Here is a 24,595-nt window from a genome sequence, read left to right on the forward strand (position 1 = left end):
GAGCGACTGCAAATTGCAAGACCCGCAATATGATGCCTGCGCAGCACCCAAAGGGGGATGTTCCTTGCCTTTTCGGAGAGAGTCTTGTTCGTGGCAATGGCTGGCCAAGGTGTCTCTGCTAGCCCTGTCTGAGTCGTTTGCACCGCTACGTCACATGCGTGGGAGTGTGATCACCCAAATCAACCAGTCCGTGGCTTGTTGGGAACCTATCCTGGAAGCGGCCAGACGCCAGTATAACTTGTTGGGAAAATGGGATGTGGATGACATGTGCATTGCTACAGTTCGCTCTGTGGCCGCCCGTGCTGTCAAGTGTGCTGTGACCAACATGTACACGAAGATTTACTTGAGCAATCGTCGCGGTGTCATACGCCCGATCTTAGAGCATTTGAAGCTAATCTACCGAGATAATGAGCAATTGATGTATGATAGATATTTTGAGCCATTGTTCACTCGTTTCAATGAGACGGCAAGAGTTCGTCGCTCCGCCACCGGTCCCGTTGTGGTGTCGTGTGAAGGACTGCGAGGGGCTCACCCACACGCCACCCTGCTGCAGCTGATACGCCTGGCCTTGATCAATGACATCCGCTCGTCGTCTTACACGATGCCCGGGATGGTACTACTATCCTTGGCCAACATGCTCTTGCCATGCTGTTTGTCAGGGCTGTAACACAATGGTGACAGAGTAGAGGCACACATAGCGGTACGACTCGTACACGCACATAGCTCAGCTCACTGTCACTGTCACTGTGTTTGTATCAATCTTTTGTTTATTTTCCATCGATATCGAACGGGCACGCAGATCTTATTGTACATGTTTGTAAGTGCACTTCAAAGCCTGCAACAAAGACCAGTAGAGTCATGATCCTTGAGTGATGGCAACGCTACTGCAGGTGATGTACATGTTCTGCTTCTCAGTACAATCCATCCACATGTAACATCACAACACCTTGTCTCTTACCTGCAGCAAATGGCCTACTGTTTGTTACTTTGAAGTAGGTTTGCAGGTTGATGATGGCGCAATGCTGCGTTCTTCTATGTAAATATGAAGATGGTTTCGCGACTGACAATCGTGAGCAGAGCATTGACAAGTACCCGCCACACCGGCTGCTCGCGATGTGGTTTATGGATGCTGCTGAGCACCTGTATTATTCATCTTAGTGAGCCATAGCCATGTTCGTATTAATGCTGAATGTGTGCAGAAGTGGGATTTGAACCAAAGCAAAGGCCACACATACCAGTGACGATGTAGACCATGGCCACAGCATACCTTGCACATGTCATGCTAATCCCCGTGTGCTGCACCGAATCCAAGACGACACCGTCGCAACCACAAGTACTTGCGAGATGCGAGTTAACTAGCCACCGGCAGCATGCCGGATCTGACATTGTGTGGCAAAGAGCACATGTACATGTATGCTAGGCGCACAGAAACACGCACGCTGCTGTAGCAGAATACAAAGAGCAATGAAAAGAAGACAAACTAGAATGATAGGAGTATAATTCGGGTGATGTGTAAACGTTACAACAGGTACAGGCACGGGTACACTGATTGGCCATTTCCATGATAATTACTGAAATCAACAATAACCATTTAAAATAAGATCGTCTCGTGAATCTCTGTGGGAACTTAAAAAACTATAACCAAAGTACATGTAACACAAAGCTAAGGACTCTTTTCCATCTAGGAATCGACTCGGAGAGACGTCTCCAAAATATAGTAAGGATTGCCACCAAGATGTCTTGGTGTCAACCCCGGCAAGGCAGCATAGAGTAGAGTGTCCAGTGAGTGAACTACTGGCATTTAGTTACAGCCACCTCCACAGAGAGTCCAGTGAGTGAACTACTGGCACCTATTACAGCCAGAGAGTCCAGTGAGTGAAGTACTGGCTGGCACCTGCTACAGCCACCTCCATACTAACGTTGCTATTGGCCAAGCTAAATAGGTGGCGGGCAGCGTCCAAAGCCCTGAAAATGATTGCTAAAACAAAGAAGAAAACTCATGATACAAGTAGTTCTATCTTGCTAGTCTGTGCTTCTTCCGGATCCGTCGATCAGCTCATCACCATCACGCGAAGTTATGTAGCGATGCAACTGACGGCCAAAGTCTTTGCCTACGTGCGTTGTCCGGCCCATCACACCCATTCCACGCCGAACCTTTGCACCAACACGTCCAGCCAACACACACACACACACACACATGCCATGCACACAAAGAAATGCAGAGATCGCATCCCATGCACGCAAAGAAATGCAGAGATCGCTTGCTATGTCAACTGTGCTGAAACTAAATTAATTCTCCATGAACAAATTGCAATGTTAATTCTACGGACAGCTCCTCGCAGGCAACCTTGACAAAAAAGAACAATATATTCAATAGTGCATGTGTTGACAAAGCAACATACCTCTATTCCAGTCATGAGCTGATCAATTTGCTTGCCATTCTCACACTTCAGACATTCCTATGGGGAAAGAACACCGATGCACCCACGCACAACCAAGGAACACACAGAACACCCACAAATGTGCGCACACATGTGCGCACGCACACGTACACACACACACACACACACACACACAACCAGCACAGGCATGAGCATACTGTAATGGTCCCATCGCATGAAGGTGCTACGGAGACTAGTCTTGTCTGGCTTCACGCCTACCTGAAATCCATGCCCAGGCTCAGGGTACATGTATACATAATTTTCAATACATTCCAACTCCAAGCCATTGCAAGATGTCTCAACTTGATCCAGTGCTAAAAACCAATCAAACATTCTAACCTGAAGAAGATGCCTCGGCGAAGGAAATGTCTGAGAAATGGCGGCGGCCTTATCATGTCCAACACCATGGATTTGACGCAACTGCTGCTGCCAAGCGCGACCACAACCTACCCCGTTGTTGTCAATCTGCAAACAAGACAAGAGTTACACTGTTGTCAAGAAAGTTGCCAGTCACTTTGACTACAGTCCATTCATTATTAAAACGATGGGCGCTGGCTCTGGTGAGCTCCGGTATTTGGTGACTTTCGTGATCTTATCGTACACGGCGCAGTGACACAAAAATTGGAAAAGGTCCCAAAAAGGTACTTCAACTGGGGTTGAACCGCACACTGCACTGTTACAAGTGGAGTCAAACGGCCTGGATTTACAGGGTTTTCCCAATTCAGTGCTTTTGCGGCAAAACCTGGCCGAAATCCTATTCTGGCTACTATGGCTCGCTTTTCGGAGAAACAGACTTCAGAAACATAATTGGAAGAGTATTCCATAGGGGGTTGCAAAAATTCTTTAAAAAACTCAAAGTTTGATCCATTTATGGCCAAAAGCAAGAATATCATCTTTTTATGAATGGGCCATGCTCCCTCATGTATTGAAGCTGCTGGAGAAATTAGCAACGCACTGGGATGAATGTCATTTTCTACGAACAAACATTCTTACGAATGTTTACCAAGTGAACGAATGAACGAATATTCTAAGTTCCATGCTTGAAATGTGCCAACGTTATGGCTCACATGCAGCCATAGCAAAAAGAGAAAAGGAAACAAAGAATGGGGGGGGGGGGAAGAGGGGACTTCTACCTGCACATGCTTCAGCCGCTCAGGGAAGAATGTCAAGGCTGCTTGAATGATGCATGCGCTTTCTGCACGTGCACTCTGACGCATGCCATGTACTCTCCAACTCTCTTTGCAATGGGATTTGACAGTGTGCACACACTTGGTGCTGGTAACCCTGGTAACCAGACAGTTGCCGGTAGTACAGTCAGACCTCGCTTAAAGGGGAAGTTAAGGCAAAAATTAAAATTTCACCAGTTGTAGTCTTCGGGGTGCTTAGTCGAATGGTCTTGATCCGAGAAAGCTGAGACGCTCCCTTCCGACTTGAATCCCAATCGAACTCGCGCACTTCCACCGAAACTGGGTGACTGCGCCCTATTAGATGGGGATTTGTATGCAAAATGTCACTAAAAGCGCCATTTCGTTCTTATAAAAGCACAGATGACCGCGATGGGCCCATATGTTGTAGTCTTTTGGACGCTGAGTCGACTGGTTTTGGTCCGAAAAGGCTGCGATGCAGCGTTCCTCCTTTATTCCCAATCGAACATGGTTGAACAAGCGGTCACGTGCTCCTGCGTACACCAGTCAGCTGGTCACCGTGCCTGCAGGGTACAACTTACTAGCCTATTTGACCTTTTTTGGGTGCAGTCCTGTCACTCGAGTTGAACTCGAGTTGAACCTTGGTGTGAAAGTTGTCGCCTGCTTGCGTGGTGACCAGGTGATTTGGGCAGCCAGGAGCACGTGACCACTTGTTCAACTATGTTCGATTGGGAATAAAGGAGGAACGCTGCATCGCAGCCTTTTCGGACCAAAACCAGTCGACTCAGCGTCCAAAAGACTACAACATATGGGCCAATCGCGGTCATCCGTGCTTTTATAAGAACGAAATGGCGCTTTTAGTGACATTTTGCATACAAATCCCCATCTAGTAGGGCGCAGTCACCCAGTTTCGGTGGAAGTGCGCGAGTTCGATTGGGATTCAAGTAGGAAGGGAGCGTCTCAGCTTTCTCGGACCAAGACCATTCGACTCAGCACCCCGAAGACTACAACTGGTGAAATTTTAATTTTTGCCTTAACTTCCCCTTTAACCGCACACATCCGCTTTCCAGAAAAAAATCGATAGGCGAGGGAACCGGATAATCGAACACACATACTGTATGTGTGCATGGCATATGCTGTAAATCGGTAACCAAAGATTTTCTTGCGGATGGCGAGAGATCCGGATAAACGAGGACCGACTGTACTCTAATTCTGTACATGCATCATCGGCTAACGTACAGTCAACTTCGCTTATAACAACACTCGGCGGGGCATCAAAAAGGTGTCCTTATTCGCGAAGTGTCGTTATACCTGAAGTCTCATTATATGTATTACAATGGGACAGGACTTTGCTCTGGGCATGGAAATTCTGTCGCTATTCGCGAATTGTCGTTATATCCGCAGTCGTTATTAGCGAAGTTGACTGTATTTCACAAGCCTTCTTACCTTGACTGGTTTCAAGCTCTGACCCTCGGCATAAAAGCTGAACGGCGTTGTATCAGCTTTCCTGGTGACAAAAGGTAAAATGGCAAGAATAGACATCAAGAGAACCTCCACTTTGACATACTTCCAAATACATGTACTCAAGCTATCATTCGATGACCACTAACAGAACTCATTGGGAGAGAGAGAGAGAGAGAGAGAGAGAGAGAGAGAGAGAGAGAGAGAGAGAGAGAGACAGAGAGAGAGAGACAGAGAGAGAGAGAGAGACAGACAGACAGACAGACAGACAGACAGACAGAGAGAGAGAGATAGAGAGAGAGAGATAGAGAGAGAGAGAGAGAGAGAGAGAGAGAGATAGAGAGAGATAGAGAGAGAGAGAGAGAGAGAGAGAGAGAGAGAGAGAGAGAGAGAGAGCGAGACAGACAGAGAGAGAGAGAGAGCGAGAGAGAGAGAGAGAGCGAGACACAGAGAGAGAGAGAGAGAGAGAGAGAGAGAGAGAGAGAGATGGAGATAGAGATGGAGATAGAGAGAGACAGAGAGATGGAGATAGAGAGACACAGAGAGCTTGCCAGCACTCATGCAGGCAGAGGTATTCTTGTCATTACCTGGCTGGATCATGTGCAACAGATTTGGTCATTTGGAAGAGGAGACGGGCAGTTTCAAAAGGTGTTTCTGTTTGACGTACACGCAGCTTTGGACATAAAAGCTGCAAGGCGACAAGCATGTCATCCACCTGACAATACAGGCATGAATAAACAAGTCCATGCATATCGACACACATATGCAAGCGCGCGCACGCACACATGCACACATGCACACACACACACGTGCACACACACACACACACACACACACACACACACACAGAGCATAGGTCATTGCTCCTGCAGTACAGGTAAAAAAATAAAAAAAGTAAATTATCGTGCCTTCCCGAAGGGAACTCACGACGGCCGCTACCACCCGGTAAATCCTAGCGGCAGATGCAGCGCCTAACGGTGGGGGTGAGTGGATAAGTCTCACAACCACTGGCACAAGTGCCGAGAACGACCCCATTAGATGCAGTACAGGGACAGGTACCAAAAAGGTACCAAGAAGCAAGATCAAGACTATACGACTTTGAATAGAAAGAGAGAAGTATGCAACAGACTTGGGAGAAAGTAACCACGGTAAGTACAACGGAATACGTAGTAGCAAACAGCTGATCAAGCCTCACTGTCAACATCTTGGAATGTTGAAGCGAGAGAGCCCAGCTCAGGACCCTCACTATGCTTGTTCTTTGCCTATGCATGTAATATCAACATTGATGTCCTCATCATGATCATTTTGCCGAGCTCGCTAAGCTGGTGCTCAGTCACGTGTCATGGGTGAACGGCCATGCCTGGCGCACCGCCGGCCCTTTGTGCTCCTGACACGTGATGATGTCATGTGATATGCAAACATATCCACACCCACACATACCCCCCCCCCCCCACACACACACGTGCACATATACACACACACATAAAGTGATGTTGACCCTGGCACAGCTTCAGAAATGAATTTAAAAAAAGAAGCGTGATACCAACTCTGACCAACCTGCACTTGCGTTACACTTGCTGTTGGCTGTTGTTTCTTTGTAGCTTTACGTCGAACACCACCACCGCCACCACCATCGCCGCCTACAGTAGGGTCATCTTCTGTGTCACCAAGACGGCGAACTGCAGAGCGGAAGTCACGGTTGCCGGCGTTTTTGCATTGCCTGGGAGGAGGAAATAGAATTGAGAGAAAAAATATTTCATGGCTCAGGTGAGATTCAATCAGACTGGGTTTTGCACATCAGCAGGAACACCACCACCCCTTAAGATCAAGGCGCAGATGCAGCTTCTCAAGCGGTGGGAGATGAGTAGATCAGACCTGCCACAAAGCAATCAGAGATCGGAAACCCCACTCGCTGGATCCATGACATCCTTGTGCCAGGCCACAAGAAACCTCCGTTGGAAACGTGGAAGGCAGCTTACATGTCCCTCCCCTCCCCTCTTTCTCACCACCAGACATGCACACGCCAATGCTTATAGTGTTGTTTGATGTAACCCAAATAAGAGTAGAATTTCGGGGTCCAGCGATGCAGGATGTAGTGGCAACTATAACCCTATATTTTGAGTGGTGGGTGTCACCAAGAGTACACGTATGATCCCTTAATTCGCTAAATCCTATACAAATTAATAGTACAAATTACGTTCGGGCCTGATTGGAAATTTTTATTTCCATTGCTATCAGGTTCGGCCTCATTTCCTCTGTGCTGCGCTGATGAGTTCAAAAAGAACGAAACAGCATGCTGTCCGCAGATTGAGTAGTACAAATTATCGATAATTTTCACGAAACGAAAAAGTTTAGTTATGACCCTCCCCCACCCACCCACCCTCATGAACGAAAAATGTATTTACTTGACAGCTAGAATGTACTGATGTTTCAACTATCAATATTTTTTCATGATGAAACTCTCCTCAACCCACCCACCCATGAACGAAACTTCTTCTCTTCGTGAAGAAGATCGATAATTACGGATGGCCCCTAAATGGGTGTGGTATAAAAATGGTAAAAGGTAGGTGGCCAATTCTTCCTTATTTGGTCTCAATAGATATCTAGGATAGCATTGGATGTTTTTTCGAGTACAAACAGGCTCATCTCCCTGTGCAATTTTTGGAAGGCCTGTACCTTGGTTTTCGAATCCTATGATATGATTTGGGATTTTTGGACTTTGGTATTTCCTAATTAGGCTTGTATAAGGGATGTTTTTTTTCTTTCGCTTTTTACACTAACCAAAAAGGTTTCATCGGGTCCCCAAAAGACATTTTGTATCCATTTTTATCGTGTTGTCCTTGGACAGAGGCACATTTGGTTGTGTGCGAATTTGGACGAAGGTACCCATGTTATTGGGAGTAGATGGGGAAATAGCACTCCACTGTCCCAAAGAAGTCGTTTGTTTTTCAAACTTCTGTACGGGACAAATGGCAGCCTACTGGTATCCCAACTGGAAAAAAATTCTCGCAAGAAATTTGTTGTTGCAGAGAAAGAAGAAATTGGTTATTCCCCATCTACTCTCATACAAAGCCTATCTCTCTGACGTCACCCAGATGGCCTATGATGGACAAGTTCAGGGGCGTCGGAACCGGTGCGCCCAAAGACGCACCAATTATTTTTTCATCTTGAGTATTTTGAACTTGAAGCAATAATATATGGGCTATTTGGGCCTAATTTCCCCAAAATTTTCCCGGGGGACGACCCCTCACGTCAGAAGGTATTCGACAATTCAGTGCATTTTTCGCTACCAGTTTGAAGTTTTCATTTTTAGGGTGAACTTCCACATTAACGCTACAGACGCAGACCTGGCATGTCCGTCTCATTTATTTGGAATGTTTATCCCTCGGAAGGCGATCCAGCACATTGCAACCCAGATCAATCTGTTCTGGTCCCAGCAGTTAGCTGGCAGCCAATCCAGGTACCACCGCTCGTGCTTTCACAGCGGTAACGGACATTGTGTTGGACGCTTGGCTCAGTATTGCAGTCGCCAATGGATGTCACCCAGTCAACCGAACTCAGCTGATATGGAGTAATGAGTTTGCCTGTGCCTGTCCGAAACTTGCGGCAATCATGTCGCTAAACCGATTGGAACAAATAAAACGATACCTCCACATCAATGACAACTCGCATGAGGCATTGTCTACTGGTCGGTTGTTTAAAGTCAGGCCATTGCTTGACAAATAGGAGGGAAACTGTCGACGTGTGTACCACCCGAGGTGGCTGTTGATGAAATGGGCATCTCCTTCAAGAGACGCAGTCCATACAAGTCACAGATCACCTACAAGCGTGCGGGTGACGGGGTTCTTGTCTATGCGATATGTGATTCTTCCAACGGCTTCCTGTTCTCATTCCATTTCTCCTTTGACAACAGGCTTGCACTGCCTAACCCGAGATGGGAGAAAGTTTACAATGCTGTAGCTCTCCGCACGGATAGACATCCTGGCAAATATCATCACATATTTGCGGATAACCTGTGCTCAGCAGCGACCTTGTGGAGTGGGTCTAATTGGCAATAGTGTAGTCTACACTGGGACAGTGCGCTTCAACCGTGTGCTGAAGGAAGTCAAACAGGAAGTAGTGGCAAAGTCCCGGCTCCGTCAGGTCCAGGGAACCATTAAGACAGCATTCAGAGGTGCTGTGATTGTCAGCAGCTTCTACGACAAGAAGCCAGTTTACATGATCACAACCGGACACAGCGATGTACGCCTGACCCCCTGCTGTCCGGAAGCACAGTCAATGGCAGGAAGGTGGCTCACGGGCTATGATGGACGTTGAGGAAGAGAAACTGAATGTCATTGCTGACTACAATCAGTACATGAGTGGCGTCGATACAGCTGGCCAACTCCATGGCTACTATTCATGCCGAATCCGCAGCCGCAAGTGGTGGCACTCCATCGTCTGGTGGTTTCATGTACTCTTGGTGCCCGTGAACAGCGACAGCAGTATTCTTATGAGTCGCTCATAAAAGGCTCTGTGAATTTCTTGACGATTAGCGTTAGTTCACCCATGGCATCCTTTGATTTTGGTGTTTAGGTTAAGTTAGTTTGCTACGTAAATTGTACCCTTTGCTCGTTTGTCCTTTTTGCCATGACATGTCTCTTCGAGCACAAGATTTAATGGACCTTTTTTCTGGGCAGCTAGCTTCAAAGCCCAGTGCACAGTCACATGATGTTGACACAGGGCTTACTCAAATCTACTCACACATTCATTTATGCTAAAATAGACTCTCTTTTTACGACAACGCAGGCACATTTTAATCCATGATGGACATGACATTTCTTTCCAAAATGTGAGCTGCCAAATCTCCACTGTCCAATAGTATTATGAAATGTTGATCAATACAAGGCAGGTAGAAAAGCACGGCTTGATCACAAATCAAGAGAAAAAGGTGTTAATCAAGTGGGGTACTCGCGCTAAATCCCGACTTTGAAATTGGTGCACTCGCGTTACCAACACCAACAAACGTTGTTCACTCGAGCAAATCGCTGTCGTTCTCCGTGTGCACTGCGTCAATGGAGACAACAGTATAGATACGAAGCTGACGCAGATGTGTTTCTACCAATTGTCTAAGGGAGTTCGAGTCGATGGCCATGTGTTTCTTCGGAAAAACACAGCAAAAGACTGTCGCTTTTTGCCAACATTTCACCCCCCCCCCCCCCCGAATGCTGGATATGAATCAGCCAGCGCTGAGTAGTCTAAGGCCAAGTTTTTAAAAAAGATCGTTGATCGTCAGAAATTTCCGAAAAATCAGGGCGGACGGGAGGGTTTTATTTTCATTTTATAACTTTTTTTATATCTGCATCGACCGGACATCTTGAAATCTTAGCATGTACTACATCTATGAGGTTATGGCTGTACTACCATTGTTGGTTGTGACTGCTACCAGTCTGCCTGGGCACACTCCAAACACTTTGAACATGTGCAGATGACTCTGTGATACTGACTTTCACCAGGTTCGATTTATTTCGTCCACCGGAACAGTTCACTGGTGAAGAGCGAATGTCGTCGGAGATAGGGCTCTCACCGTCCAGCTTCCCAGCGCTAAACTCAGCGAAAACATCACTCAGTGTGCCATTGTCACGCACAACAACGCCATATCACGACTTCAAAATGTACTGCTAAAAAAAGTTCGCGTTTCGCTAAACACACGAGTTTTCTACCGTTGATCACGAAAATAAAAAATAAAATAAATCCCGGGACGGACTGAAAAATCGGGGCGGGCGCTGACGATTAACAATCAATTATTTTTACTTGGCCTAATGACACCATAATTATTATGGTGCACCATATTATGATGTCATTAGACTACTTTTCGTGTACAGTACTGCAATCCATCATTGTACTAGTGCGAAGATCCTATGTGTTGTCAGTTTGCAGTGAAGGACAAACTACACAGCTAACGTCTGTAGAGATTTTAGGCGTGCTTCTCAGCTTTTTTTTAAAACCATTGGTAATGTGTACTGTATGCACCGATAGCCCGATACCCAACCCGGAAAATACGGTAACCTTGGTATTTTACTACTTACTACTCCCTGGTTAGGATTTGCAGCAAAGAGACCATTTGGGAGATGAAGAAGTTCTAAATGTGTACAGCCATAAGGTACTAGTCTCTTCTACATTTCTCACGAGCACGACAGGGAAGGGGGGGGGGGGGGGGTGGAGGAGAAGCTCTTCCGTTTACAGTGACACCACACACACTCACTCTCTCTCACCCAAGATAAGACTTCACGCCGACAAGGACCAGCGTGACCTCCATTTCATCAAACGCATCCTGCAAGGATCTGCCGGAGAGCTGAATGGAGCTGTCGTCTCCCTCGCACTGTGCACACACAAACAAACCCACATGCATGCCACGCACGCACGCACACGCACGCACGCACACACACCATGTAGTACAAAAAAAGAAGGCCCACTGCAGGTCGTGCACAGGCTTGGTTTCTCATTGCCACACAGTATCAATACACGACTGACAAAGCGAAAAACAATCAGCAATCACAAACACACACGGTTAAATCAAGAGACATTTTACAAACACACACGGTTAAATCAAGAGACATTTTATTCACACGTCACACTAAAATTATTTCCCGCCATATTCGTCCAAGACGAGATGGTTGAAATACGTAAGTGGGCTAAAACCCTATAAGCACTTACTGTGCACGCACCTGAGACCTAAAAGAGACCATGGGCAAAGGTGTTTAGAACAAACTAATAGCAATACTATGCCAGGACTGAGTATCCAGTGCACCATTGAGCAGCTTGCAACGCCAGGCATTGATCATCACCATCTTATAAGTGCAGTATGCATACATGTAACATCACACAGCTGGCAGAAGATGCATTTCTGGGCAGTGAATCCCTACTTTTTGGCTTTCCTTTGTCACTTCTACCCGTCCACACCCACAAGTGGTCATTGCAAAGCTCTCACCTGCAGAATACACTGTGCAAACTCCTCTGCTGTCCACAAGACAGCTGCATGGCCTTCATCTATTGATTGGGTCTCACGAACAATATCCTGTCACAGATACGATACACGATAATAATACAAACACAGACACACAGACACACAGGCACACACACAGACACACACAGACACACACACACACGCGCACACACCCATGTACACACACACGATGAATAACTTGGAAACAGGCACTGTCATCTTGGCAAAACAGACACATTCTGATTTTCTGTCAGTATCAAAGTTGGATTTCGATTTTTTCCATTCACAACATACATCGGACACAATGACTAGATGGTCTGTGATGTAGATTTGTCCAAACAGCTACTCTTCCATAATATTCCGGTACCAACGGCAGGTTACAAACAAACAAATAATTATATGCTTTGCTTACACATTATAGCTTGGTGACATTGGCACCGGGGGCTCGAACACACTGCCCTGTGATAAAGAGTGTCATGCTCAAGCACAGACAGAGAAATGGAAGATTGCTATTTTTACTCTTCATCATCCGCATCAGCACAACGGGCGTACAGTACCTGCGAGTCCTCATCAAATGCTCCATGGACAACTTGTCGTCTCCAACGCACTGAATTGGCAACGGGCAGCCGCTCCTCTTCGACAACCACACCAAACGAAGCTCCTGCTACAGCAGCAGAAGCAGCTTTGGCATTACTGTTGCTGCTACCTTTATCTGCCGCAGCAGCAGCAGCAGCAGCAGCAGCAGCAGCAGCAGCAACAAAAGACAAGACAGTGTCGGCAAAATGTTCACACTTGCCACACTTTACAAAGAGAAACCGACAGAACAGATCCAATGTAAAAAAAATTCAAGATTAGGCAACAGAAATTGTTCAATTTTTTCCTTGTAGCGGTAGAGTTATGATGGACACCATGTGTCATTGTATTATGTTGATGAGCTTAAAAAAATTCACGGCTCGCGTGCGACTCGGCTGGAAACCGAGTTTTCAGCGTCCGTAGGAACACCACCACCCTGCAAAAATCTAAGGCACAGATGCAGCTCCTAAAGCGGTGGCAGGTGAGTAGATCAGTCCACCAGCAAAGTGGTCAAAGACCGAAAATCCCATTCACTGCATCCATGTTTTCCTCGTGCCAGGCCACGAGCTTGATGAGCTTCGCTCATTGTAAATTTGCAATCCTCTCTCCAATGAGCCCTCTCTCAGGCTTCTTTTGGAGATGTTTCTTACCAGGTTACATGTGTGAGATGCACATGGCTAGCAGCATCATGGATACCCGGCCAGCAGTGCACAGCCCAGGCCCCTTCTAGTAACTAAGCTACACCCAAGAGCAAGGTCTTACACACTTGAACATGTCCAGAGGGCAGGTGCAGCAGGTAACTTACTGTACATGTAATAGCCAAGGCACACGTGCAGACACTGCTAGTAAAAGGACAACACTCACCAGCCGCGCTTCTTGAATCCGCTGCGAAGCCACCACTCTCCGGACACCCAGTGAGCATGTCAAAGATGGCGGCCCAGTGGGGAAAGTCCCAGAGTCGTGAGTCAGCCAGCAAGCGCATCATCTAAGAGCACAAGTAATACAATGTAGTTACACAGAGTACATAACATGGATTACCGTATACCATTCCCACTCTGTGTATACTGTATCCCTCATATTTTCCCTCGTGCTAACGCACTCGTGAAATATTCGGTTGTACATGTATACCACTCATCGTCATCGTCCTGTAAAGCGGGATTCACAGAAGCATTTTTTGCGATGCGATGGGCGATGCGACGCGATTTGCGATGGAGGCGTGCGATGCGAACTCGCGAAATACCATTCACAGAAGTCAGCGATGCGATAATGCATTGCTGCAAGAGTACATAACCCCCCCCCCCCCCCAGAGTGTGCAACTCCCACATACCCTGCTGTCCCGACAGAATTTCAAGTTGACGTCATTATTAATGACGCAATGCTCCTTGCACCAGTGATTTACAACATGTGTACGGGTGTCAACGCATCACACGTTTTTCTTTGCAATAATTTGTACAGGATCGATCGGCTTCGGTCAACCACAGCCCACACAGGTTCCGGATTCGTCTGATAATCCGTGTACAGTGCGCATTGCATCATCAAAATGACGTCAACTTGAAATTCTGTCGGGACAGCACCCATAGTGGAGTTGCACACTCTGGGGGGTTATGTACTCTTGATTGCTGATTTGGCGCTAAGTTCAATGCAGGTGGGTACGTCACCATGGTATTCGCGCGGTTTGGTACAACTTGCACAAATTTACAGGCAACTCTTGAACCTTTGCACAACTTTGCTGTAGAAAAGGTCAACATCGTACGCCAAATCGCTTGTCGCATCGCAGTTGCAGGAGTTGCGTGGGCTGCGAGATGGCTGCGACTTGGGGATTTCCCGGTTTCGCGGCTGTCGCATCACAAAAATGCTTCTGTGAATCCCGCTTAACAGTCGGCATTCTTTGTTGCCGTGGGACTTAGCTTGTGCACATTTTCGTTACGCTCACCTTCCCCTCTTCGGTCCTACATAACCAAGAACCTTCCAAGTTGGAAGGCTGTTGGTTTGCGCACTGGAGATGTCTTAGAGCTACAGTTCATTCACAAAAAGATGGGCCCTGGCCCTGGCTCTGGCGAGCTCCCGTATTAGGTGATTTTTCAAGATTTTATCGTACACAGTGCAGTGCTGTGAAATTTGAAAAAGGGTCCAAAAAGGGTACCTGAACTGGGGTTCGAGCCGTACAATGCACTGTTGCAGGCAGGGTCAAACAGCCTGGATTTTCCCAATTCAGTGCTCTTGGGGCAAAACCTGGCCGAAATCCTATTCTTACTATGGCTTGCTTTTTGGAGAAATAGACTTCAGAAACATAATTGGAAAAGGATTCCAAAGATTGCAGAAAAAATTCTAAAAAAACTCAATGTTTGACCCATTTATGGCCAAAAGCTAGAAGTCCATCTTTTTCTGAATGGACTGTAGGTGTCAGGTCGTTGAATGTCTTAGTAGCCTGTCAGTTTTGTGCCCTGTTATCGCACTTTCTGACTGTTTATCATCTTGTTACAGTCGTGGATAGTTGCTGCATAACTTCTCATGTGTTTTCTTCTCTCTCTTTTTTACATTTATTACTGGCTCAGTGTCCGAGTTAAAAAGTTAGCACTTGCCCACAATTTTCCTGTAACGAGCACTGTGCGAGAGTACCCTAACCGACAACCAGATCACCTTGCATACCAGGTAAGGGAATCATTGCACCCAATGCTACACATGTACAACATACCTTCAGAGACTGTTCACGGTTGTTAGCTTGTCTTGACTCTGCAGAGATCTATAAGATGAAAAAAAGTGCAAATACACAGACAGAGACAGCATCATGACTTGAACAAATAGCCAAAGTACACAACAGGAACAAGAGTCAAGAGTGAAGACGGATACTGATAATAGTTGAACACATCGATGTTTTCCTCAGAAATGATGTTGAATGACAAGGACAGGGAAGAGGAATGAGCGAATAGCAATGTGATAAAATACTACTACAGTGGTCCGTCTATAATCCGGCACCATTTGTGTCACGGAAATCTGCTGGATTAGGGAGGGTGCTGGATTAACAAATCTGATTTTCTGCTAGGAATGTGCATGAAGAGGACATTTTGCCTACTGAAAATTGTGCTAGTTTATCGAGGGTGCTGGATTATAAAGTGCTGGATTATAAAGTGCTGGATTATAAAGTGCTGGATTATAAAGTGCTGGATTATAAAGTGCTGGATTATAAAGTGCTGGATTATAAAGTGCTGGATTATAAAGTGCTGGATTATAAAGTGCTGGATTATAAAGTGCTGGATTAGAGAGGGACGACTGTAACTGTTAGGAGCAAAAACTGGGGCATGAAACCACAAAGTGATAGTAACAAAGACGGACAGACAGACTCACACACTCACACACACACACGCACACACACACACACACATACATACACACACACACACATGTACACACAACAATACAAATGCGTCACCCAACACTACACACAGATACCCTGGACCAGACAGCCAACAAGCACCTATGGGAGTACCACATTACGCCTCCGAGGGCGGATACCATGCCAAAGACACAACGCATCACAAACAACAAATCAGAACAATAACATCTCAAAGTCAATGTCGTACCTTCTTGGCTGCCTTCTCCCTAGCCTTATCCAATTGCTTCTGTTGCTTCTCAGCAGCTTTCTGAGATTTCTTGGCCTCTCGTTCACGATCCTTTTTCTACCAAAGGCAACAAAGAACAGAAAGGCTACTCTCCAGCAGGTAAACAATCCACTCATACACAATGCCTAACTCGATAGTTGTAAGAGGAAATATCAGATAGGAAGTGTTAGCGTGCAGTGGCAGGGGAACACGCATGTCAATTCGCGCCCCAACTTGTCAGTCGGGCACATGTATACAATACATTGTACCAGGGAGTAATAAAATACTGGTATTTTATTACTCCTTGCATTGTAAAAGTACACCATCCAGACAGAGCTGTCAGCTCTCACGTGCTTACTCTCTTCTGTTCTGCATGCTCTTCAGCCGTGAGTCTTTTCCTCTTGGTGGACACAGGCAGAGGGTCAAGGCGGACGGTATCGCTGTCACTTCCATCTGATGGTAAGCACTGCTCCTTCTCCTTCCAAGCTGTCAAGCGTGTACCACTACCGCTAGCAACACCGCCCACGCCAATCAACCTCACCGAAGACCCTGCACCGACAAAGAGGCAAACACCCTAGTTGACCTGGAAATTAGGGGTAAAACGAGTATCTACTTTGACCGATCGATCACTCATTCATAACATTCGACCGAGTATTCGATTACTTCGAGCACATGAACATGTGCATGGACATCAGGATGGTGCATGACTGTGCACAGGCAGGCAATTGTACTGTGTGTGTGTGTGCTTGCATAGGACTGCACAATGTACATACCACTAGAGCATTCACTGCCAGTATTGCCATCGGCACAGCTATACGTCGTAGCACGGCCCGCAGCAGCAGCCAGAATACCAGTGTCATCCAGCTCGTCTATGTCATGTGTTTCAGCATAGTCGATAAGGGAGAAGCTTCTAGAGTCGATGCTGTCCCGCCGTGCGGGTTCACCCTTTCCTGCTGCAGTAGCAGTGAACCTACTGGGTGCAGTCGCTACAGGCTGTCGTGACAACATCTTCAGGTCGTCGTCATTATCATCGCCATCGCTAATTGAGATATCAGACTCATCGCCGAATATAGCCGAAGTGGGGAATGCACGTGTTCGAATGGGAGGAGGAGAATCAGCCCGCACAGGAGAAGGAGAATAAGCACGGACAGGAGAGGGAGAATCATGTCGAAAGGGAGAGGCAGATCCAGAGTGTGACTGATTTCGCGATAAGGTGCTCGTGTACCCAGAATGCTTCGTTGCCACTGGCAAGACATTGGACGTAGGTTCCGGTACTCCGTCGAGAAACTGCAAAACACACGTGGAAGGAGAAAAATCACGACAAAACGAGATCAGTGTACATTGGTATTACTGATATTTTCGAACTGAATTGTACCATCAAACCCGTCCCCACAGCTCCTGATCCTCTCGCTTCTACTAGTATGTGAACACAATAATAGAAAAGCTGACAGGATCGCTTTTCTAAATGTACCTACTGGGACTCTACAAATGAACAGTAGAACAAGGAAGGTCGTCAAGACAACAGATAGCGGTCGCCAAGACAACAGATAGAGATCGAAGAGCATGTCTAGTCTTGTAGTAAACTTATCATCAGCCAATTACTGCACAGTGACTACAAGAGTTCGGGTCACAGCAGCAAATTTGTTGTTTCTCGTCACTGCCCATGTACCTTTTGAGGTTTTCACCTGACAGAAAGAGAAAGAAAGATATGCGTGTATATGTGTATATGATTTCAGTCATGGCAGTCAAAAGACTAGAATAGCCATGACTGAAATTCTAAACTTTGGCAGTTTTCAGTAAATAACAAAACAATATGCACAGAAGACCACAGACAATCTCAACAACCTACTTGGCCATCGAGGAAGCGGTTAATGGTTGACTGTGCGCTGCCAGACACAAGCAAGTCACGGCGGATGTCGGCTCGACTCAGTTCCGGACAGAAAGCCAGCACAGCATCAACATCGCTATCTTTGACATTGACATCTAATCTGGCAGGCAGGGCCTCTGCTGATGCAGTTGAATCGGCTTTCGCACGCACCGCAGCAACACGGACATTACTGCGAGGACGTTGGAAATCAGGTAGAACGCCAGGTAGATCGTCGTCATCGTCATCATCAGAAATCATGCTGCCACACTTGAACACGATTGGTCCACGGCGGAAGCAACAGTCTCTTATGAATGTGGTTTCTCTTTAGTGTGCATGTGTGTGTGTGTGTGTGTGTGTGTGTGTGTGTGTGTGTGTGTGTGTGTGTGTGTGTGAGCAGATGTTTCGGCAGTGCACGCACAGGTGTGCGGTTGCGTGGCTGTGTCTGCAAAGAAACAGCAGCAGCAGCAATCACCTGCAGCCACAAATACGCACATACAGACATGCTTACAGGGCAGGATATGGATAAGAGACTCAGAGGGAATTCCCAAGTAAAAAAAACAAAAAACAATACAATAGATATTCTGGACAAATTGAGTCTCATGTGACAGGCTGACGTGCTCAACGCCCACCAGTAAATCCCCAATTACGAGTGTCGCACCACACTTCCTTACAGAATTGCCATGCCATATTATGATAATTATATACATTAAACTAGGGCTGAAACAATTATACCGATAACTCGCATATCGATCTCTAAGAGTGCAATCGATAATCGTCAGTGTTCAAAACGAGTGCTAACGATTTTTCATGCATGCATATCAGTGACAGTATTCTAGCCCTTGCACTCCATCCGGTAGTTAATACCAGTACTTAAGTACAATCATGTACTTTCAAGTGCAGTAAAATAGAGTTGTGGCTTTGAAAGAGATCGGGAGTGAAGACTTTGTCTTTTCGGTTCATTTCCAGGAGAGGTCGGAGATAAGAGCAGTTGCCAGAGGGTGATGACAAGATTCTTCGCTCTAGAAACAACATGACATTTTCTAGGTCATGTTGATAAAACCCGCCAGATGTCAACAGTGCGGAGGCACAAATTGTTAACGTAGCAAAGGTATCGTGGAATTTCTTCATAAACTGGTGTTCGACGTACATGTACACGGGTAGAGCCAACAAGAATCGATAAAACCAATATTATATCAATCGTCAGTGATATTGGTTGATCGTTAGGAGTTATTGAATGATCGTTTCAGCCCTAACACATTTCCATTCCCGATCCCCCCTCCCCAATACTTACACATACACTCAAACGTCTCTTATCCGGACGCCTCAGATACGGGCACGTCTCTCTACCGGGCACCTTCAGCTTGAGTTCCTATGGCAAAATGCTTCGAATTTGGGGGTTTGAATTTTTTTCGTATGGACAAGTGCTTATTTTGTCACTATCAACCTGTGTAATCCACACGTCGTTATCGATCGATCATTTTGGTATCCTTAACATGTGCAATGGTTGCCAAATAAACTTCTTCAACGAATGATATGATACATAGTAGATAAGTTATCCTGCGATACGGGCAAATCTGAGATATGGGCAGTGCCCGGTCCCAAGGTGCCCGGATAAGAGGTGTCCAAGTGTAATCATGAAGATCTCGGGTGCAAAACACGACATCATATCCATTTCAATACTATTCGAACAAAAGAAAGGATCTCTGCATTCTGAATTTCGGACCACTTTTCAACGACTGGGTTCGAGAGTCAGCGAGGCAGTCAAACTTCCGGGAAAGTTTCACAGGGAGAGACTGCCGAGTTGAAAATTGTTTTCAATTTCTTGTTTGAAGAAAACCTGATACCATACAATGGTGTAGAGATATAGCAGCCTCACTAGTCACCATCAGGATCCACTGAATTCACGCTCTTGCACTTGTGTATGGCTGATAGTCTCTAATCATCGCTTACACAAATCTAGTAAGCTGATTCTTTATTCTGCACAATGCCTGAAACAAAGATGTCCCATGAACGAGTAATAATACTTGATGTAGATCTACATTATGTAAACATCATAGCAGCTGCCATCTACACATTAACAATTTACTAGTCTGAACACTCACATCAGATGGTCTCTTTGCTGCAAAAGTCTCTCCACATCGATTCACCAAATTTCCCGGCATAGCCCACTCTCAGGGCGAAACGATAAAACTAAAGACGAATAACAAAGAAACGAAGTTTACATGCAATGAGGTGCGCAGTAGAAAAGTGTTGACGATGCATGTGAGAAATGTGTTAGCTTTGGTGTGCATATGTGGAGAGTAGGAGCACTGATGACAAGGTGCCCGAAGAAAGGAAGGGAGAGAAGTTATGTCTGTGTGAATATAATAGTGCGAAATAGAACAGATATGCTGTGGAGCTTGAGCTACGTTTAGGCATAGCACGCACGCCCACACACACAAAAATCAAACATTATTGTGCTACTATGTGCAACATCACAGCCAAAGTCCACCACCACACTAACAACACACTTCCTACTTGAGCAATCAGCATGTTAGTGTGGTAACGGGCTTTGACGGTGATGTTTCGCATGTTGCACGCCAGAATGGCAAAGTAAAGTTTGATGTACCTGTATGTGTGTGCTGCTAGCTGGTTGTGCCAATGTCGTAAGTAGCAGATATTTATCTTCACACTTGACTTGGCATTTCTCACACTCCCTTATCTTATCACTTTTCTACTGCACTGCACAGCATATCAACTCGATTTCTTTGTTGTTCGTCATATTAATCTGTTTTCGTTTCTCACCCTGAGGATTGGCCAATTTAGTGAATCAATATGGAGAGATTTTCGCAGCAATGAGACATAATTATGTGAGTGCTCAGAGTAGGTACATGTAAAGTACTTATGTTCTCTTGTAATGACGTCGTTGTAGCAAGACGCACATCTACAAATTACGATGCTTTCACTGGCTAGTAGATACTCGCAGGCAATAAGGTAACAGAAACAGACGTACTCTCGAATCTCTCAAGTTAGTCCAGCTGAAACCGATCACGACACTCAGTGGGTGTCAAGTTTGCTCAGTTTGCCAGGAGACGATGGCGTAGACCTGTGGACATCGGCAGAATCCTCTTCCACTGCGATGCTTTCTCCGGCGACCAGCTGCGCGCACTACACCAGTAACTACATGTACTAACCAACCCTGCTAAAGTGTGGTCCAATAGTATTACAAATAGCGATATACTGGTCTGCAATGCTAATGAGTGTCAGACTTGTCCCAAACATAACACCGACATGTACCAATCCACAGGTAGGTCTACCAGTGTACAAATAATTCAATGGTGTACGTCTTTTGAAGTTTTGTTTGAGAGTCCCTCGTGTTTTCATCATTTCCCCAATTCCCGCGCCCAGGGAAAAAAATTGTGAGAAAATGGTACAAAATCTGTACAATCATGCAGTGGATTATGCGTTCGTTTTCTCAATCCGGATTCCGTTTACATGTAGCTGTTCGGAGAACATGTGCGCATAGCATGGGCGGTCTGAGGCCCAGCGATCTACTATTCTGGGAGCCGGCCGTTGACAACTAATTATTATTACTTGACCAGGTTGACCTGCATAAAGCCTAAAGGGGTGGTACGTGCGTGGTGTTGATCCTCCCATTCTTCATAATGTTTGGTACGACTATACTGCGCAATCGCGACTACTTTTGCAGGCAGTTTTGCGAATAACGACCTTGGATTGGCCCATGGCATGGGCCTTGTTTTTCGCGAGGTTGAAGTATGTACAGGTTCCTGCACGAGTATGAGGGCAGTACCGCGGAATCCAGCCCGCGCCGCGATAGCGGCAAGGGCTGGATGAACAGCGGTACTGGCCGAGTATGAGTGACTGGAACGTGTTTCCCGTGTGCACCCAAGCCAAATAAAGAGATACATGACAGACACACCTGCATTGTGTTTTGTGATTGTTTTCTGGTACAGTTTTTTTGTAGTAGTCCATAGTGCTTTTTTCTCGCGGTGCCATTGACATTGTCGACTGGGCATCGGGCATTCTGTCTGTTCTGTTCCTACGGATTTTTCCCACGTCTTGATCGGAAACCTCGGCAAATTGCGCGGATCCTGCACGGGTTGCTGAGCATTGCGCGCTTTGGTTGAGGCTCATCCGGCTCGTCCAAGATCTCCTTCGCGAGCGACTCCGCATTGTCCGCAATAAAAGTTTCAGTCTCTTCCTCAACTTTTCGGAGGAGCTCATTCGCATCAATATCGTTCAACAAAGGGGCTTCTTTTCTCCCAGTTCCAGATCAAATGTTGGAGCGCCATGATGACAGTTGTGGTTGCAAACAGTCGCTCTTCTGCTTTAGTTATTTTATTAGTAACCAATGAAAGACCTTGAAGTTGAAGTAGAGTCAGGCCAGTGGCTACTGCCCGACGGCCAGTTGAATCCGTTCCTGTCCGTCGTCAAGTGACGACGGGCAGTGGAATCCGTTCCTGCCCGTCGTCACTTGACGACGGGCAGTGGAATCCGTTCCTGCCCGTCGTCACTTGACGACGGGCAGTGGAATCCGTTCCTGCCCGTCGTCACTTGACGACGGGCAGTGGATCCAGTTCCATCACCTTTGAGCAGGCAGGACCGCGCTTTCCAGCCCGCGCTGTTTGATCTGTCATTGGTCAACTCCAAGGCGACAATCACGTGACATACGGGAACAGGGCTTCTTGGAACAGTACGGTAGTTGAATCACTGAATCACTAGTCACTGATGATCGCCGAATGGTTGCAAAGCTGACATTGATAGGTGATTATGCGTGTACCACTGTAGTGTGAAAATGTGAAACGATCGTTGGATAAAGGACATCACTTGGGATGATGTGTCCGTATTCTGCAAGACGCCAAGAGGACGTTCTGAGTAGCGAATGCCAATGACGCAAGTAACAGTTAGAGGGCTCATCTACACAGGGCCGCTCCCTGCCTTACCAAAGGGGCGTGCGTCTTCGAGCCCTTCACATCACAATGCGGCGTGGGCGTATTGGTAAGCTGCGGTCTATCAGCTATGATGAGACGTGTTACGTGTACCATGGTGTACGGTGACGGGTCTCACTTTCTCAGTTCTCTGCTGCCGAGTGTTGCGTTTTCGACTCAAGTGTTCGTAGAGCGGCGGCCTGTGTCACCATGGTCACTGTGTGGAGTAAAAATTTAATGATGCTCCCCGTGGCTGGCCCTGGCCCAATCATGTGGAGGAAATGATTGACAGTAACTGTTGCATAGCTAAGATCCTGTATGACCAGACATTGTGCAATGTAACAGTGAATCAGATCAAAGTGCAGTGGCCCGGATTCCTCACTTGGCATATATAATACCATGATTGTGTGTCTGCACCCTCACAAGACCTTTTGCACTGCCGGCATGGAAGTATGGCAACACACACAGCGTGGCATTGCTAATGGATTGCCCTGAGTCGTACCCTTGCTGGAGAGCGGCTGGATACACCGCCGCCAACGAATAGACTCTGTGGCCTAGTGAAGATAACCGTTGGTTGCGATTGGGGCTAACGCTGCGTAGAGATGCTGCACATTGCGGAGACACACCTCCCTGTTGATGCTATTGGGGCTAACGCTGCGCAGATATGCTGCACATTGCGGAGACACACCTCCCTGTTGATGCTATTGAAGACTGGTGTTGCATAGGTAGGAAGGACACACTCATACTCACTGCTGTTGAACATCTGTCGCATAGGATGGATCACAGCTTCGACCACGCTCTCCGGTCCAGCACGTAACTGGAGACAGCCAGCAGCATTTTGGTCCTGATCACCCATGAGCACGAGTAGGCTTTCCCAAAATCGGCCAGCCGAAAAATTCGCCGAGAATGAGACTTACTGAAAATCTCTAAGCTTTTCGCCGATTATGGAGGGTTCGCCGAAAATCTACCAAATGTTGTTGCAAAGTGCCAGGCGCGTGCTCGGCGATGGGCACGGGGGGGGGGGGCACGTGCACCCCCCAAAATTGTCAATCCGGGTAATTGCAATTGTAATGTATGCAAATATGCTCTAAAATTCAAGAAAGGTTGCAAACAAACTGCAGAAAATTGCCGGGGGGGGCTCCCCTCGGCTCCCGTGCACCCCCCTAGTTGGGGGGCCGAGCACGCCCCTGAAGTGCGTTTACGAAGTGAGGAACGAATGATTGTTGCTGCAAGTGCAAGCATGATCGCTCGACCTCTCTACTTCAGTGCTTGTAGTGCTAGTGCGTTGAGGTCGTGTGACTCGTCTTCCCTTGACCTCCTCTCAAACAAACACTAGCCAATATGAAGACCGCTACTGGTAAAATACTACACTACAACGTACAGTTGTGGCCAGTTCCATCTACCAGAGCTGCATTTCCAATATCTCACCAATGTTGAAGCCAATATGCCAACAATCTTTTAGCCGACTTTCCAATACATTCCAATTTTGCAGCCGATTTTCGAACAATCACGGCTGATTTTGCAGCCGAATCTGATGTATTTTTGAGCTAAGCGAAAGGTTTACCGACCATTCACCAAATGACAATTCACCGAAAG

The 24,595-nt window shown here is 46.6% G+C and overlaps 1 protein-coding gene across 2 annotated transcripts; it reads right to left on the reverse strand.

Moving 5' to 3' along the window:
• Positions 1-1,334: 1,334 nt before the first annotated feature.
• Positions 1,335-21,345, reverse strand: LOC135825220 (crossover junction endonuclease EME1-like). 2 transcript variants are annotated; one of them, XM_065337966.1, is made up of 17 exons: positions 21,064-21,345; positions 20,174-20,261; positions 18,054-18,543; positions 16,978-17,491; positions 16,563-16,753; positions 16,187-16,282; positions 15,301-15,348; positions 13,470-13,590; positions 12,590-12,744; positions 12,018-12,104; positions 11,302-11,408; positions 6,605-6,767; positions 5,635-5,762; positions 5,033-5,093; positions 2,781-2,906; positions 2,403-2,459; positions 1,335-2,154 (listed from the first exon to the last, which is right to left on the reverse strand). In XM_065337966.1, the coding sequence occupies exons 3-17, from the start codon at positions 18,327-18,329 to the stop codon at positions 2,023-2,025; spliced, it is 2,262 nt and encodes a 753-aa protein (XP_065194038.1). In that variant the 5' UTR covers positions 18,330-18,543; positions 20,174-20,261; positions 21,064-21,345; the 3' UTR covers positions 1,335-2,022. The 2 variants fall into 2 exon arrangements, with proteins under 2 accessions (XP_065194038.1, XP_065194034.1); XM_065337962.1 differs by lacking the exon at positions 20,174-20,261.
• Between the last annotated feature and the right edge of the window lie 3,250 nt (positions 21,346-24,595).

The sequence above is a fragment of the Sycon ciliatum genome, chromosome 1, assembly GCF_964019385.1.
Source record: "Sycon ciliatum chromosome 1, ocSycCili1.1, whole genome shotgun sequence".
Classification (NCBI taxonomy): domain Eukaryota; kingdom Metazoa; phylum Porifera; class Calcarea; order Leucosolenida; family Sycettidae; genus Sycon; species Sycon ciliatum.

Bases quoted from the DNA above. Each gene is read 5' to 3' on its own strand.
- LOC135825220 (XM_065337962.1), bottom strand. From the start codon at position 18,329: ATGATTTCTGATGATGACGATGACGACGATCTACCTGGCGTTCTACCT. The intron at 16,283-16,562 runs GTAAGCACGTGA...TGCCTTTGGTAG, and splicing joins AGCATGCAGAACAGAAGAGA to AAAAAGGATCGTGAACGAGA. The intron at 5,094-5,634 runs GTAATGACAAGA...TTTTGTCACCAG, and splicing joins GTTGCACATGATCCAGCCAG to GAAAGCTGATACAACGCCGT.